The 16909-nt window shown below is 42.7% G+C and overlaps 1 protein-coding gene across 2 annotated transcripts in view; it reads left to right on the top strand.

Moving 5' to 3' along the window:
* Window positions 1–16909, top strand: part of LOC135541868 (uncharacterized) — an 88233-nt gene that overhangs the window by 65151 nt on the left and 6173 nt on the right. For both annotated transcript variants that reach the window (XM_064968323.1, XM_064968322.1), the window contains exons 54-70: window positions 2035–2083; window positions 8723–8812; window positions 9149–9244; window positions 9443–9514; window positions 9595–9681; window positions 9982–10128; window positions 10253–10422; window positions 10537–10675; window positions 11353–11447; window positions 11572–11713; window positions 11883–12059; window positions 12361–12443; window positions 12786–12834; window positions 12985–13074; window positions 13386–13481; window positions 14032–14103; window positions 14196–14282. In XM_064968323.1, coding sequence (XP_064824395.1) covers window positions 2035–2083; window positions 8723–8812; window positions 9149–9244; window positions 9443–9514; window positions 9595–9681; window positions 9982–10128; window positions 10253–10422; window positions 10537–10675; window positions 11353–11447; window positions 11572–11713; window positions 11883–12059; window positions 12361–12443; window positions 12786–12834; window positions 12985–13074; window positions 13386–13481; window positions 14032–14103; window positions 14196–14282 — 1741 coding nt within the window. The remainder of the gene's footprint in view (window positions 1–2034; window positions 2084–8722; window positions 8813–9148; window positions 9245–9442; window positions 9515–9594; window positions 9682–9981; window positions 10129–10252; window positions 10423–10536; window positions 10676–11352; window positions 11448–11571; window positions 11714–11882; window positions 12060–12360; window positions 12444–12785; window positions 12835–12984; window positions 13075–13385; window positions 13482–14031; window positions 14104–14195; window positions 14283–16909) is intronic.

Raw genomic sequence — 16909 nt, 5'->3', positions numbered from 1 at the left:
TCCAAGTTGTCAGACCCCAGTGGCTTGTCATTGTTGATAGACAATAATACTTTTTTCACCTCTTCCACACTTACTGTATGGAATTCAAAATTACAATGCTTGTCTTTCATAATTTGGTCAGATATACCTGGATGTGTTGTGTCTGCATTTGTTGCTGGCATGTCATAGGTAAGTTTGCTTATCTTGCCAATGGAAAAGTAATTAAAGTAGTTGGCAATATCAGTGGGTTTTGTGATGAATGAGCCATCTGATTCAATGAATTCCAAAATATCATTTAAGGTGCTCCAAAGATTTTTACTATCATTGTTTATGTCATCTTTGTTTCATAGTGTAGTTTCTTCTTTTTATTCAGTTTAGTCACATGATTTCTCAATTTGCACTATTCTCAATTTGCAGTATGGTTGTACAGCCAGACCTATTTGCCATCTATTTTGCCTCATCCCTCTCAACCATACCATTTTTTAATTCCTCATCAATCTGAGGGATTTAACAGTTTTTACAGTCATGTTCTTAATGGGTGCATGCTTATTAGTAATTGGAATAAGCAATTTCATAAATGTTTCAAATGCAGTGTCTGGTTGCTCATCATTACACACCACGGACCAACAAATATTCTTCACATCAACAACATAGGAATCACTACAAAACTTATTGTATGACCTCCTATACACAATATTAGGCCCAGCCTTTGAAACTTTGGTTTTCCTAGATATGGCTACTATATTGTGATCACTACATTTGGATGCTGCTTTAAAGCAAATTTCTGCAGCATTAGTAAAGATATGATCAATACATGTTGATGATTTCATTCATGTACTGTTCGTAACTACCCTGGTAGGTTGATTGATAACCCAAACCAGGTTGCAAGCAATAGTTACAGTTTTAAGCTTTCTCTTGAGTGGGCAGCCTGATGAAAGCCAGTCAATATTTAAATCACCCAGAAAATATACCTCTCTATTGATATCACATACATTATCAAGCATTTCACACTTGTTATCCAGATACTGACTGTTAGCACTCCTACCGGAATGGGCTTTAGGTGAGGTAGGTGAACGTGTAGCCATATTACTTCAACACTATTTAACATGAGATCCTCTCTAATCTTTACATGAATGTGGTTCTGAATATAAACAGCCACACATCCACCTTTGGCATTTCTATATTTTCTGTAGATGTTATAACCATGTATTGCTACCACTGTATCATAAAAGGTACAGTATATTCTAAGTGAGTTTCAGAGATTGTGAATATGAATGTCATTTGTTACTAGCAAATTATTGATTTCATGAACCTTGTTTCTTAAGCTACATGTGTTAACGTGGGATATTTTTAGCACTTTTCTGGGATGCTTAGCAGAGGTAGACATGCTTGGGTTATTTGTATTAGTGCAGGGTGAGCTGCACACAGAGGTCTTTCTACTAGCACAGCCTCAGTGCTAACAGTACAGTATTACTCTAGTTCTTAGGCATATGATTACTGCATACAATAGCTGTAGGATCAACAGAGGCATTCAGGGCAGTAAGAGGACATAAATTAGGTTACTTACATTGTATCTTCCAACGCCCCTGGGATAATATACATTTGCTGAAGCATTATGACAACTCAGCGACACAATGGTAGAGATTAAATGAGCTGGGCTTGGGTCATTGATAAGTCACTGTCTCAACACAGCCTTATAATGTTGTGAAAGGATCCAGTGCTTCAAATTATTTGGGTGTATCCTATCCTCCTTGTAATGCAAGCTTTGTTTCCAGAAGGTATCAAAATTGTCAGTAAATGAGTTATATTTGCCTCGGTCAAAAGTAGTGCACTAAATAGGGAATAGGGTGATGTTTGGGACACACACAAAATAAGACTTACATTTTCATGCACTTTGGTCTCATGGTGGTTGAAATGTTTGAAATATAAGACATGGTTCTACTTTTCTACTTTCACATATCAAAGATGTATATCTATAAAATGTTCACAAGAATGCAATTCCTTTTTGAAATGTTGCCAAAGCATCTGTTTTGTGTGTGTGTGTGTGTTTTGTAGGCTTATGATGAGGCTGAGTGATGTCATCAGTTCCCAGTACACAGACCAGGTGAGTCAATGTATTGAGATATTTACTTCTCTTTCTAGCCTGACTTCCATGGGGCACTCCCATACCTTGGGGGAACATTTTGACATTCGTCATATGGTTAGTGAGATCGACCACATTGCAGATGTACGGTCCCTTACTAGACGTCCGAAAATGTTTGTAAAATTTGCGTCGGGCCGTGCGGCAGGGCCGGATCTTCCTGGGAGTCATCAAACGTACTCTCTCGGACATTCAGTTTCCGTTTTATAAAATAATCAAATTTTGGTCATTTTTCCGCTGTCCCGGTAAATCCCACAAGAGGGCGAATGCAATCATATTGCAAATGTACAAAACATCACGAATCATGACGTGGCTTTATCTCCTACGGAAAATATTTCGAAGCCGAAACTTGGTGAGCATAGGTTTGGCATAATGTGCAGTTGGCCCCGAACAAGATGGCGTCTAGGCCTCAATGGTTTTTGAGTTATGGCCATTTTTCTTGGATTAAAGGTCCAAAATGAAAATAGAGCAATAATTTTTCCGCTTCACGTCAACGTCAAGGAACCTCCGGTGTCAATAAAAAAAAGAACCAGCCATTTATCTGTCGTCATTTAAGAGAAATCGTACAATGTCAAAGCCTGCAATGGCATTTCCATATTCTCTAGGCCATGCCGAGTTCAACGAGATGCCCCGGTTGACCGTAGCTCGCTCTGAGTGCAGCGACCGTGAAAAAAGTAGGCCCAAAATTAAGCCTGTGTCACGTTCTTTCAAAATCGAACCCAGAAGCAGACCAGGACAAGGAGAGTAGGAAGAAGGTGAGTATTTATTTACAAGTGAATATGAATGGGTAGATATATCCAGGTGGCGTAGCGGGCAGCGGTGGTGAGTTGATGGGAGTAAATAGGTGGATCCAATGGGGTAGCGGAATTCTCCGACGACCAGGCGGGAATGGGTTAAATGATCCGGGTGAGTAACTGAAGACAGAGCAAACGGAGGTAAGTTTAAGGCAAGCAATATGTAAAAAACAACAAAACAAATTCTATCTAACTTGAGGCTGATACTATGGCACAACATACTTTTCATGGCTAACGATCCGGCAGGAATGGATGTCAGGTCCGGGCTTATGAAGAGGAGAGATGATGATCAGGACCAGGTGTGCAGATAGCTGATGGGATACAGGTGCGGGTAATCAGAACTCCCAACTGGCTACATTGTCCGGCAACCAGACAGGGTGCGTTCCAGGACGCCGGAAAAAACACTCCAGGACAGAACACAGGCAAAAACCAGACTCAGGAAACGGGATTCGTGACATCCTGGCCCTAAATGTCCAAACGGCATCACCTGGTACTCGAAATGTCCCATCGGAGTATTGAACCCAGTCAACCACTCGCCCCCCTCCTTGATCCGAACCAAATGATAAGCATTACGTAAATCAAGCTTCGTAAAAACCGTAGCACCCTGTAAAGAATCGAAAGCCGAGCTCATCAAGGGCAGGGGATACTTGTTCTTGACCGTAATATCATTCAAACCCCAATAATCAATACACGGTCGAAGAGAGCCATCCTTCTTGCTCACAAAAAAATCCTGCTCCCAGAGGTGATGACGAGGGCCGAATGAGACCTGCAGCTAGAGACTCCTTGATGTAGATCTCCAAGGCCTCACGTTCAGGTCGAGAGATACTGTATAACCTTCCCTTGGGAAAGGCAGCTCCAGGAAACAGATTAATCGCACAGTCATAAGGTCGGTGGGGAGGAAGGGACAGAGCCTTCTGTTTACTGAATACTTCACCCAACTCGTGATATGTTTCTGGAACCAGGGACAAATCAGGAGGAGCAGAGTCACTGACCTGACTGGAAACGGCAGGAGAACAGGCAGTCCTAAGGCAGTTAGCATGACAATCAATGCTCCAACTAGTTACCTTACCCGTCACCCAATCAAACGAGGGATTGTGTTCCTTCAGCCAGGGGTAACCAAGAACCAGAGGAACATGGGGCGAGGACAGAATGAAGAAGGAGATAAACTCTGAATGATTCCCCGACAACAACATCTTAACCGGTTCAGTCCTCATAGTAATCCGTGCCAGACTACTGCCGTTCAGAGTGGTTGCTTCAATGGCTTCCGGCAATTGCTCCTTGGAAAGCCCCAGCTGTTCCACCAAGTCGGCATCAATAAAGCTGCCATCGGCACCTGAATCGATAAAAGCGTTCATCTCTAAGCTCTGATCCTTATTCATAAGGGTCGCAGGAAAACGGGGTCTGACAGGATCTTTGAGAGGTTGAAACTGGCTCGCTAAAATTCCTCCCAAAACTAGCGAGCCGGGAAGTTTAACGGGCGCTGTGGACAAGCGGAGATGTAATGTCCCGAGCTACCACAGTAGAAACAGCTGTTGGTCTCACGTCTACGTTGGCGCTCCTCCTTAGTTAGCCCGTGTCGCCCCACTTGCATTGGTTCAGGATCTGGTGGCAAGACCCCTCCACTAATCCCGTGTGGGGAATAACGATCAATACGTTCTGGTTCACTTCCTGAACCGAATGGTAACCGAGTTGCTGATTGATTGGATGGGCCCCACTGCTTCTCCCTCCTTCTCTCTCGGACTCTATTATCTACCCAAATAGATGAAGTGACCAAGCTGTCTAGGTCACTAGGCTCTGGATAGGATATCAGCTCGTCCTTGAGTTGCTCCGACAACCCCTGGTAAAAAGCCGCTTGTAGTGACTCCTCATTCCCAACCACTCTCCACAGACAATGTCCTGAACTCGATCATAAAGTCTGCCACACTGCGAGCTCCTTGGCGAAGAGTGAACAAACGTTTAGCTGCGTCCTTACCTCGGACTGGATGGTCAAAAAGCTTTCTCATCTCTCCCGTGAACTCCTGGTATGAAGCCATGCAGATCTCCTGTCGTTCCCAAACGGCTGAAGCCCATTCCAGAGCTCATCCACGCAGCAGTTCAATAACAAAGGCTATCCTAGCCTTGTCAGTGGCGTAAGAATGGGGCTGCAGATCAAACACTAACCCACACTGCATAAGAAACGAACGGCATCTTCCCAAATCCCCTTCATATTTATCAGGCGTCGGTACCTTGGGTTCACGGAAGGAAACCGCACCAGACACGGCAGGTGAGATGGGTGAAACAGGTGGTGAATGAATCGCCGGCAAACTGAGCTGATCCTGGATTTGTGTCAAGCTAGCAGATAAGTTCTGGATTGAACCCGCTATCTCCTGTAGCGCCGTCTTGTGTTGTCCCAATGTCTTCCCCTGCTGGGTAATGGCATGGCAAACGGAGTCCAGGTCCGCTGGGTTCATCCTTGGCCGGATCGTTCTGTCACGTTCTTTCAAAATCGAACCCAGAAGCAGACCAGGACAAGGAGAGTAGGAAGAAGGTGAGTATTTATTTACAAGTGAATATGAATGGGTAGATATATCCAGGTGGCGTAGCGGGCAGCGGTGGTGAGTTGATGGGAGTAAGGTGGATCCAATGGGGTAGCGGAATTCTCCGACTACCATGGGATAAATGATCCGGGTGAGTAACTGAAGACAGAACAAACGGAGGTAAGTTTAAGGCAAGCAATACGTAAAAAACAACAAAACATATTCTATCTAACTTGAGGCTGATACTATGGCACGACATACTGTTCATGGCTAATGGATGTCAGGTCCGGGCTTATGAAGAGGAGAGATGATGATCAGGACCAGGTGTGCAGATAGCTGATGGGATACAGGTGCGGGTAATCAGAACTCCCAACTGGCTACATTGCCCGGCAACCAGACAGGGTGCGTTCCAGGACGCCGGAAAAAACACTCCAGGACAGAACACAGGCAAAAACCAGACTCAGGAAACGGGATTCGTGACATCCTGGCCCTAAATGTCATTTGCTTTTGGGTGACAGTGAGAGAACCGTTAGGGTGAGAAGCACATTTCGACCTCAGGTATGATCCTGAGGTCCTCCCGATCTGTGCAAGCCTAACCTTGGCCGTGTGGCATTAACCCTTAACAGTAAAACAGGGTTTTTTGATCTCACAGATTACAATGACATCTCTCCCCATAGGAATACATTGCCTGCTCCTCTAAAGTCAACCTGAAGCCTATGTGGGTTATGAATGCCTTCTGAACCTGTCTTCAATGACAGTCCATCAGGACACTATGAGGTCTATCTGTGTCGATTCTAAGCTTCCTGAAGCAAACGGAAGTGGTTAAAATCACCCTAAACGTGTTTTTCCATATCCAAACAGCAGTTTGTGATAAATAGTGCATTCAACCCTGTGTAAATCGGTCAGTTCTTAACGTAGACACTTAAAACTCAGGATTCTGTAAAGGCATACGCCAATGAGGATATGTGTTTACTTATAGCTCATAATTGGTGTCACACGGCCTGTTTCGAAGGGTTAAAAAAGTCAGATCTTTCACAACTCGATATGTGTGATTAGGCAACCCCCATGAACTGTTCTCCCATAAAATGTCAAAGAAAAACTAAATCACACACACAGCTTGGAAGGAAGAGCGTATTGGGGTGCGTAGAGACAGACAGTGCCTACAATAGTTACCTTTGTTCGAGCTAAAAAAGAACCGTCAGACCTAGAGTTCTGAAACTTTAGAAACCTGTTCTAGACCTCAGGTCGATAGTGCGTGGTGAGTTACTTGGCTCTAGAAGGTTCTCAGACCGAGAAACAGCCTCGTACATTTGCAATGACTTCAATTCATTTTGACCATTACGGAAATGACAACATTTAGAAAAGTCTCAGAGACGCAAGACTAGGTGCATTGAAACTGGCTCGGCCTATAGAGACGGACCGCACTCGGGATTCGGGGTCGCCTCACATAGGCCTACACATAATGTAAGAACTGGACCCGCAGCTAGAATGTAACTATGTGTTTTAAGTTTTTATTATGTTTTAAACTGAAGGCGCTGTGAATTATGGGCCTGCTCTGAAATATGTGATAGTTGGCTTCTAAATGAGTACAAAAAAGTGGGTTTGCAATATGTTTAAACGGAGAGTGACCATCACCAAAATGGCATTCTGAAATCAACCCTAACGAGCGATGGAGAGGAACCAGAATCACTGCCCAGCCATCCCGAGTTCATCGGTACCAGTCAATTTCGCATTCCTGCAGGATTTTTGTGCATGCCAAATTCGTGTTGGTAAATGCCCATTGAAACATATTGCAAATGGACGTGCATTTGCAAAATGATTCAACAGTGAAAAAAACATCACCAAATGGACATGGTGAAATCAATACAACGAGTGATGGAAAGGAACAACTATTACTACCCGGCCATCCTGTGTTCATCAGGCCAGTCAATTTTGCATTTCTGCAGGATTTTTGAGCATGTCAAATTCGTGATGGTACATGGCAAATGGACATAACATCCTGATTTGGCATTTTCAAATCTTTCATATTGCATTTGGACAATTCTTATGGCATTTGGCCCCAAAAAAGTGACTTTTGACTTCCTATGAAATCATATTGCAAATGGACAAAACATGTGCCTTATGCACAAGTAAAAAAAAAATGATAATAAAAGTTGACAAAAGTATATTCTACAGTTCTTACATATGATTAATTGACAAAACATCGAAAGAGTTTTGAAAAACGGTCCAGAAAGCATTTTTTAATGGGGTGATAAGTTTTCACAATTTTTGCTATTTTTAACTTTTGACTTCCTATAAAATCATATTGCAAATGGACAAAACATATTCCTTATGCACAAGTAAAAAACATTTTCTTTAAATGATGATAATAAAATAGGACTAAAGTATGTTGATACAGTACTTATACATGTGTAATTGACACAAAAATCAAAACAATTTCAAAAAACGTCCAGAAAGTACTTTTTTAAGGGTGTGTGAAGTTTTCACTATTTTTGCTATTTTTGACTTTTGACTTCCTATAAAATCATATTGCAAATGGACAAAACATATTCCTTATGCACAAGTAAAAAACAATATATATATTTTTTAATTATGATAATACAATTAGACAAAAGTATATTCATACAGTTCTTACACATGTTTTTGACAAAAGAAATCGAAAGAATTTCGAAAAACGGTCCAGAAAACACTTTTTAAGGGGGGATAAGTTTTTGAATTTTTTTTCACTTTTTCAAAATTTTACTTTTGCATCTTTACTTGTGTTACATTTGCAATATAAAAAACCACAGTGGAGCGCACTCGCCACCTGTTGGATTTTTAAAGTGTTACACCTGGCATTTGCCATATGGCATTTGCAATCAACTTTGAACGAAACGACGCCGAATTAAGTGGTATTGGACACCGTGTATATGGTTTGTCTAGTGCCAATGACTTCCCATTCATTTTTGTCCATTTCAGGGGGTGTTCCCTTACTTTTATTACTTGCAGGCCTAATGTCAGGTCAAACTACCTTTTATTACTTGCAGGCCTAATGTCAGCAGGCCTAATGTCAGGTCAAACTACCTTTTATTACTTGCAGGCCTAATGTCAGGTCAAACTCCCTTTTATTACTTGCAGGCCTAATATCAGGTCAAACTCCCTTTTATTACTTGCAGGCCTAATATCAGGTCAAGGCCATCATGTTGCTTCAATATAGCTGTTGATTGAGAGGCTAAGCTTAGCTTTATTTCCCCCCCTTTATTTTATTGTGCTACATGTGTAAACAGGCTATTGGGTATATTTCTGTGTTCCAGTGGTACACTCTGAATGATGTGAAGTCAGGTCGTCTTCACCTGGTACTGGAGTGGGTACCAACAGTATCACAACCAGACAGACTGAATAAGGTCAGTTCCACTCCTCCTTTTTTCAGTTTCTTCGTCTCTCATTTCTCAATCTCATTTTCTTTCACTATGCGTTTAGTTCAACAATTTCTCTCCTCCCTCCCTGTCATACAATGACGTATTCCTTAGAACTCTTTATGCAAAAGACTCACATTCCATAACCCATGAGGCAAAACATTTTACATGTTAGTCATTTATCCAGAGTGACTTTGAACCAGAGACCTTTCGGTTACTGGCCCAACGATCTTAACCGCTAGGCTACCTGACGCCCATAACAGAGCACAACATTATTATTGCAAGATGTTGTTTCAAATTAACTATTTTCTCCCCATGTTCCAGGTGCTGCAGCTGCAGTCTCTCCAGTCCTACCAGAACAAGGCTGTTCCCTCTGCTGCTCTGCTCTTCGTCTACATGGACAGAGCCCACTCACTGCCTGTGAGTCACCTCTGACCTTTCACCACTTCACCTCAGACACTGCCACTTTGAACATTTGAACTCTGGCTATGCATTGTTGTCTAGTTTTGCAGCTGTGATATGGGTTATGCACAGATGTTGATGGTTTATTTTGTCTAGTTGCTCACAATCAGTGTTTGATTTTGACTCTTGTATCGTGCGGTCTCTGTGTGATCCTAGTTGAAGAAGAGTGGGAAGGAGCCAATGGCTGGAGCTGAGCTTGTTCTGGGAGAGACAACATATAGAACCAAGGTGAGCAGTATCATTAGAGCTGAAATGCATGACTTGTTATTGGATCTGCCGTGAAAGTCAACTTCTCTGTCTCTCTGAAGGTATGTGATCGTACCAACTCCCCCCAATGGGAAGAGGCTTTCTACTTCCTGGTTCGAGACCCCAGAGAGGAGATTCTCATAGTGAAGGTGAGAGTTCAGTCTGCTTCAGGATGGAGTCACTAAACATGGATAATGTTTAATTAAAACATAATGTCACTCACTGTAAACATCTTGCACAGTCTCTGTTAAATGCAATTCATCCACACAAATCTCCCAACAGGGATATAAACCAATTTGTGCACAAAATTTGAGAGAAGTAAGCTTTTTGTGCGTATGGACATTTTCGGGGCTCTTTTATTTCAGCTCATGAAACATGGAACCAACACTTTACATGTTGCCTTTATGTTTATGTTCAGTGTAATTCCCTCTTTATTTATCTTTCTCTAGCTCTCCAGTGCTTGGGATCAGGCGATGGGTTCTCTGGTGGTACCAGTCAGAGAGCTGCTGTCAGAACCAGATCTGGTCCTGGATCAGTGGCTGAGTCTGGATGGAGCCTCACCTGACAGTCAGATTCTACTGAGGGCTGAGCTTAAGGTGAGACACATTCACAAACATGTACCAACAATCAACGTTTTGGAGTGTGGGACAAAATGTGCACAGCCTATACAAAGCGCTGCATTATGTAATTTAATTGCACTCTCCATGTTTTTGTTCACAGATTCTAAACTCGAAGATGACTGAGGGTGTTGGTGTACCACAAGGCTCTGTCTCAGGTCCAGAAATTATTATGAGTGGGAGGTACAGTGAGGAGAAGGAACAAATTACCATTGAGCAGCCAGTTACTGCAACAATTGGGGAGAAGCAACACAGTGAGGTGCCCTCTGAGGAGTGAGTTTTTTGCCCTTCCCAATATTAAAATAGTTCAATTGCAGTTATACATGTATTGCAAATTGTATGCAAATGATAAAACCCTTAAGTATATGTCTCTCTATGTGTTTTCAGATTTGTTGCAGTCTCCAGCCAACCCTCTATCTCTGAACCTGAGGAAGCAGAGGTGGTCTTTGAGGTCCCCAAAGAAGACCCCAGCCCTTCTGAGACACTACCACCACACACCACCCCTGACCCCAGCTTTGATACTGAGGTGGGATACAGTGTATGGGTGTCTCTGTATGCGTAATCCCTCGTGGGCAGATTCTGCATGTAGACCGAAAAATCAGTTTAGCCATAATGGTATATGTGAGATAATGAGCAGCAGTAGTTCCAGTCTTTGGGTTTTTGTCACTGGTTATTTGGACATATCAGGATTTGGCGAAGGCAGTGCTTAAACAGCTTTACTTTGAGTGCTTCATGCGTTTGCCCACATGGAATCGGAAGGGGGGGTGCCTTGGCTGACAGTTTCCTTTTGTAAGGGTGTGGACGTAGAAAACTGCCAGATCACTCCATTTCTAACACATATAGACCCAGTAGTTAATCACGCTGATTACCAAATTATGCAAGATTTTATTTCTGTGTTAACAGTTAGCCTCGCGGCAGGTAACCTAGCAGTTAAGAGCGTTGGGTCAGTAACCGATAGGTCGCTGGTTCGAACCCCTGAAATGACTAGGTGAAATATTTGTTGATGTGCCCTTAAGCAAGGCACTTAACCCTAATTGCTCCTGTAAGTCGCTCTGGATAAGAGCATCTGCTAAATAACAACAACAAAAAACAATAATTTATGTATTCATAAGACATGTTATAATTGGTTTTGATAGGAATTGCATGGCAGGGGAAAAGGATTGACTGCAGGTGTAAGCATTGGAATGTGTTTTTGACCAACAGATAGAGGAGCCAGAAGAAACTGAGGAACCTATCACCCAACTGTCAGTCACAGCAGACACTGAGGAGCTCCAACCCTGGCAGGGGCCAACGGCAGGGTGAGCTCCATTCAACAACAGATCCAGAGAGCTTTGCATGTACACTGACTTTGCATTGATAATCTTCAGTGTGGGAAGCAGCTATCAACATGCTGTGTGTGTGTGTTCCTTTATGAATATTCAGATCTGTTACAGAGGACATTGCCAGAGCTACAGTGTCTAGCCTTCCTTCTGTGTCTGTACCTGAGGAAGCTGAGGTCATGCCTGATGTCATCCCTGAAACACGCCCTCCTCACACTACCCCTCACCCAAGTTTTGGCACTGAGGTGGGTGCTTTACTGAAGGGACTATAAAAATCATTTATACTACCAAGAACAAAAGTTCAAAATGAATTAAAAATATCTCAAGACCTTATATTGTTTGTATTTTGAGAATGCTAGGATGCCTTCAAAAAGGTTATAGTGTGCCACTGCAGTTCTGTTGTTTGTCGTGTAGGGGGTGCTGAGAATCCATGTACTGGAGGCCCAGGATCTGGTTGCCATGGATAAGCTGATGGGGGGCCTGAAGAAGGGCAAGAGTGACCCCTATGTCAAGATTAACATCGGAGTGGTCAAGTTTAAGAGTCGTGTGATCAAGGAGAACCTCAACCCCACCTGGAACGAGATGTTTGAGGTATGGAGGGACTTGTAGTTTATTCAATTCATCTCTGTCGGCTGTTGAACTGTGTGCCCATTTAGATGAGCGGTAAAAGGGATTGTGCTGTACTGAAGAAAGTAAAAGCAATGCGTGTTAGGATAGACTTTTGATCTTTTTTACAATTACTGTATTTGGAGGGCTTCTCTCATGTAAGAATATATCTGAGACATCTAGAAGTGTGTGCCTTTGCTACCTTTTTTGCCTTAACATGTAATAGTATTATTTATATGTAGTTTTGTTGTTATTGATCTTCCCTGACATATGTGTGTTTCCCCAGACGGTGCTGAACCCCCAGGCTGGTCAGGAGGTCCAGGTAGAGCTGTATGATAAAGACATGGATGCGGATGACTTCCTGGGAAGGTGTGTTGTGACTGGCCCAACTATACACCATTTAATCAGTAACCTGCTATTGATAGTTTAGGACTATGTCCCCAAAGGCACCTTATTCCCTATATAGCGCACAACTTTTGACCAGAATCCTATGGTCCCTCGTCAAAATTGGTGCACTAAATATGGAATAGGGCGCACACAAGATAAGAGTTACAGTTTCATGCACTTTGGTCTCATGGTGGACGAAATGGTTGAAATGTAGGACATCGTTCTACTTTTCTACTTTCACACATCAAATATATAAATGATCAAAAGAATACAATACCTTTTTGGAGAGTTGCCAAAGCATCTGCTTTGTGTGTGTGTGTGCAGGTTTATGATGGGGCTGAGTGATGTCATCAGTTCCCAGTACACAGACCAGGTGAGTCAGCGTATTGAGATATTTACTTCTCTTTCTAGCCTGACTTCCATGTGAGGTCATTACTGTTGTCACAGCTTTGCTTTATTTTCCATCTTTATTTTATTGTACCTCATTTGTTAACAGCCTATTGGGTATATTTCTGTGTTCCAGTGGTACACTCTGAATGATGTGAAGTCAGGTCGTCTTCACCTGGTACTGGAGTGGGTACCAACAGTATCACAACCAGACAGACTGGATCAGGTCAGTTCTTCCTGTTTCAGTTTCTTCTGTCTCCCCGTCTCTCGCTTTCCCTGTTATCTTTTCTTTCACTGAGTTTGATTTAACCCTCTCTTGCCTCCCCCTATTACTCTCTCTCATACAATCATCCTATGACATACTCATACTGTTTACATAAGGAAGTCTTCCTGCATCCAGAATGCAGTTGACTCAAATTACATAACTCATATGAGGCTTTTGTATTTATTAGGGACCCCCACCCCACTTAACAATTAAATAGCACAGCATTAGGTTGAAAGATGTGTCATTTTAACTCCTGGCTCCCCATGCTCCAGGTGCTGCAGCTACAGTCTCTCCAGTCCTACCAGAACAAGGCTGTTCCCTCTGCTGCTCTGCTCTTTGTCTACATGGACAGAGCCCACTCACTGCCTGTGAGTCACCTTTCACTTTTCACCTCTGATGTTGTCATGTTACCATGATCTTTATAGCCTACTGTTGTCTGATGTTTGTGATAAACTGCGATGATTCGCGTAGTTGTTTCCTTTGGTAATTGTAAGTCTGTGCACACTTGTTCTCTTGTGTTGTGTAGTTTATTTCATTGGTGAGATATGACCTCAGTGTTATAGATGCAATATGCAGAAATCGCTCTGGCAAATCCTGGTTGCTAAAATTCAAAGAATTAGACTAATTTCAGTTTGTGACTAAACAAGCAATGTATAGTGTAGAGAATCATTGAACCATCTAAACTACTGTGAAATATATTTTCAATTGTCTGAATCTGGTGACTGAAACTTATGATCGGGAAGTATAGAAATAGTGCATAGACCAGATCTACTGCTTCTTAGACTTGCTTTCAATGAGAATGACAACCATATAACTCACATCTCTAAAAAGTTACATATTGCAGCTTTAATTATCTTATGATCAAGAGTTGATGGTATCATATGTCACTGAGTTACCCATAGTGACATGTGTTTGTAGATGAAGAAGAGTGGGAAGGAGCCAAAGGCTGGAGCTGAGCTTGTTCTGGTGGACACAACCTACAGAACAAAGGTGAGGTTCTCATCTTACATATCATGCTTGTTATTTGGTCAATCTAAGACAAATTACATCTCTTTTTCCCTATCTCCTTGATCTCTCTGAAGGTGTGTGATCGCACCAACTCCCCCCAGTGGGATGAGGCTTTCTACTTTCTGGTTCGTGATCCTAAAGAAGAGATGCTCATAGTGAAGGTGAGAGGTTGTTTATTTGTGATTGCAAGCACTTTCCCTCCTGTTTTATTACTGATTTAACACACAATACGATTTCTTTATTGTCCACCCATGTGGAAGTGTTGTTCAAGTCAGCACATCAGTGTTAATTTTGTCAACAATAACTATGACGAAAAAACAACCTATTTTTCCTGACTAAAACTAAACTGAGCAAAAAAAGAAACGTCCTCTCACTGTCAACTGTGTTTATTTTCAGGAAACTTAACATGTATACATATTTGTATGAATATAACAAGATTCAACAACTGAGACAAACTGAACAAGTTCCACAGACATATGACTAACAGAAATGGAATAGGGCGGGTCAAAATAAAAAGTAACAGTCAGTATCTGATGTGGCCACCAGCAGCATTAAGTACTGCAGTGCATCTCCTCCTCATGGACTGCACCAGATTTGCCAGTTCTTTCTGTGAGATGTTACCCCACTCTTCCACCAAGGCACCTGCAAGTTTCTGGACATTTTGGGGGGGAATGGCCCTAGCCCTCACCCTTCGATCCAACAGGTACCAGACATGCTGAATGAGATTGAGATCCGGGATCGTCGCTGACCATGGCAGAACACTGACATTCCTGTCTTGCAGGAACTCACTCACAGAATGAGCAGTATGGCTGGTGGCTTGTCATGATGGATGGTCATGTCAGGATGAGCCTGCAGGAAGGGTACCACATGAAGTAGGAGGATGTCTTCTCTGTAACGCACAACATCGAGATTGCCTGCAATGACAACAAGCTCAGTCCGATGATGCTGTGACACACTGCCCCAGACCATGACGGACCCTCCACCTCCAAATCAATCCCGCTCCAGAGTACAGGCCTCGGTGTAACGCTCATTCTTTCGATGATAAACCCGAATCCGACCATCACCCCTGGTGAGTCAAAACCGCGACTTGTCAGTGAAGAGCACTTTTTGCCAGTAATGTCTGGTCCAGCGACGGTGGGTTTGTGCCCATAGGCGACGTTGTTGCCGTTGATGTCTGGTGAGGACCTGCCTGACAACAGGCCTACAAGCCTTTAGTCCAGCCTCTCTCAGCCTATAGTGGACAGTGTGAGGACTGATGGAGGGACTGTGCGTTCCTGGTGGAACTCGGGCAGTTGTTGCCATCCTGTACCTGTCCCGCAGGTGTGATGTTCGGATGTACCGATCCTGTGCAGGTGTTGTTACACGTGGTCTGCCACTGCGAGGACGATCAGCTGTCTGTCCTGTCTCCCTGTAGCGCTGTCTTAGGCGTCTCACAGTACGTACATTGCAATTCATTGCCCTGGCCACATCTGCAGTCCTCATGCGTCCTTGCGGCATGCCTAAGGCACGTTCACACAGATGAGCAGGGACCCTGGGCATATTTCTTTTTGTTTTTTTCAGAGTCCGTAGAAAGGCCTCTTTAGGGTCCTAAGTTTTCATATCTGTGACCTTAATTGCCTACCGTCTGTAAGCTGTTAGTGTCTTAACGACCGTTCCACAGGTGTATGCTCATTAATTGTTTATGGTTCATTGAACAAGCATGGGAAACAGTGTTTAAACCCTTTACAATGAAGATCTGTTAAATCATTTGGATTTTTACGAATTATCTTTGAAAGACTGAAAAGGGGCCGTTTCATTTTTTTGCTGAGTTTGACGATAACAAGCCGAGATGCCCTGGAAAACTATTACAAATTACTCTTCATTTTTGTTGACGATCAAAATTACACGTGAGACTGACATTTTATTAGACATGACATTCGGACCGCAACACGAGAGAGTAAGAGAGAGTAAACATTACATTCTCTGGCAACAGCTCAGGTGGACAATCCTGCTGTCAGCATGACAATTGCATGCTCCCTCAAAACTTGAGATCTGTGGCATTGTATAGGACCAACACTTTCCATGTTTTATTCTGTATAGTTGGTTAGTTACAAGTCAAGTTTCCTTTCATTGGCATAATTGACATCTTTCAGTTGCGCGGTCCTATGGGAAAAATAATATTAGGAGTCAGATTTGTGTCTCATTCGACCACATAGTATTTTGCCATAGCTCAGAGTCCGTTGAGACTTGTCCTTCTGGCAGGTTCTCCCATCTCAGCCATGGAATTCTGTAGTTTCAGAGTGGTCATTTGGTTCTTGGCCACCTCCCTTGCCCAGTTCCTCAGTTTGGTCGGACGGCCAGCTCTAGGCATAGGCAGAGTCTGGGTAGTTCCATATTTTTTCCATTACCCAATGATGGATGCTACTGAGCTCAATTTGGAGTGTCATTGCAAAGGCGTGTGAATACTCATGTATTTCATTTTCAATAAATTTGCTAACATTTCTTAAAACATGGGGATAGTAGGCCTAGTTGTACAAGGCTATCTGAATGTGCACATGATGGAAGTTAGTGATAGGCTAAATATTCATTATGTAATAGGAAAAAATGCACTGACTATTCTGTGACTAAAATAGCTGTGTCTAAAACGAGACAAACATTTTCCAGTTTTCGTTGACTGATAACTGAAACTAACAAAGGATGAAATGACTACAATGTGAGCATATGATATCTGTCAAAATTAACACTGCAGCATATTACAGATTGAGAAACTAAAGTATGTCTATTGTCAATGACCCATCTCTCTACATGC

Source organism: Oncorhynchus masou, chromosome 6, assembly GCF_036934945.1.
Source record: "Oncorhynchus masou masou isolate Uvic2021 chromosome 6, UVic_Omas_1.1, whole genome shotgun sequence".
In the NCBI taxonomy this organism is placed as follows: domain Eukaryota; kingdom Metazoa; phylum Chordata; class Actinopteri; order Salmoniformes; family Salmonidae; genus Oncorhynchus; species Oncorhynchus masou.
This window is presented reverse-complemented; position numbering and strand designations above follow the sequence as displayed.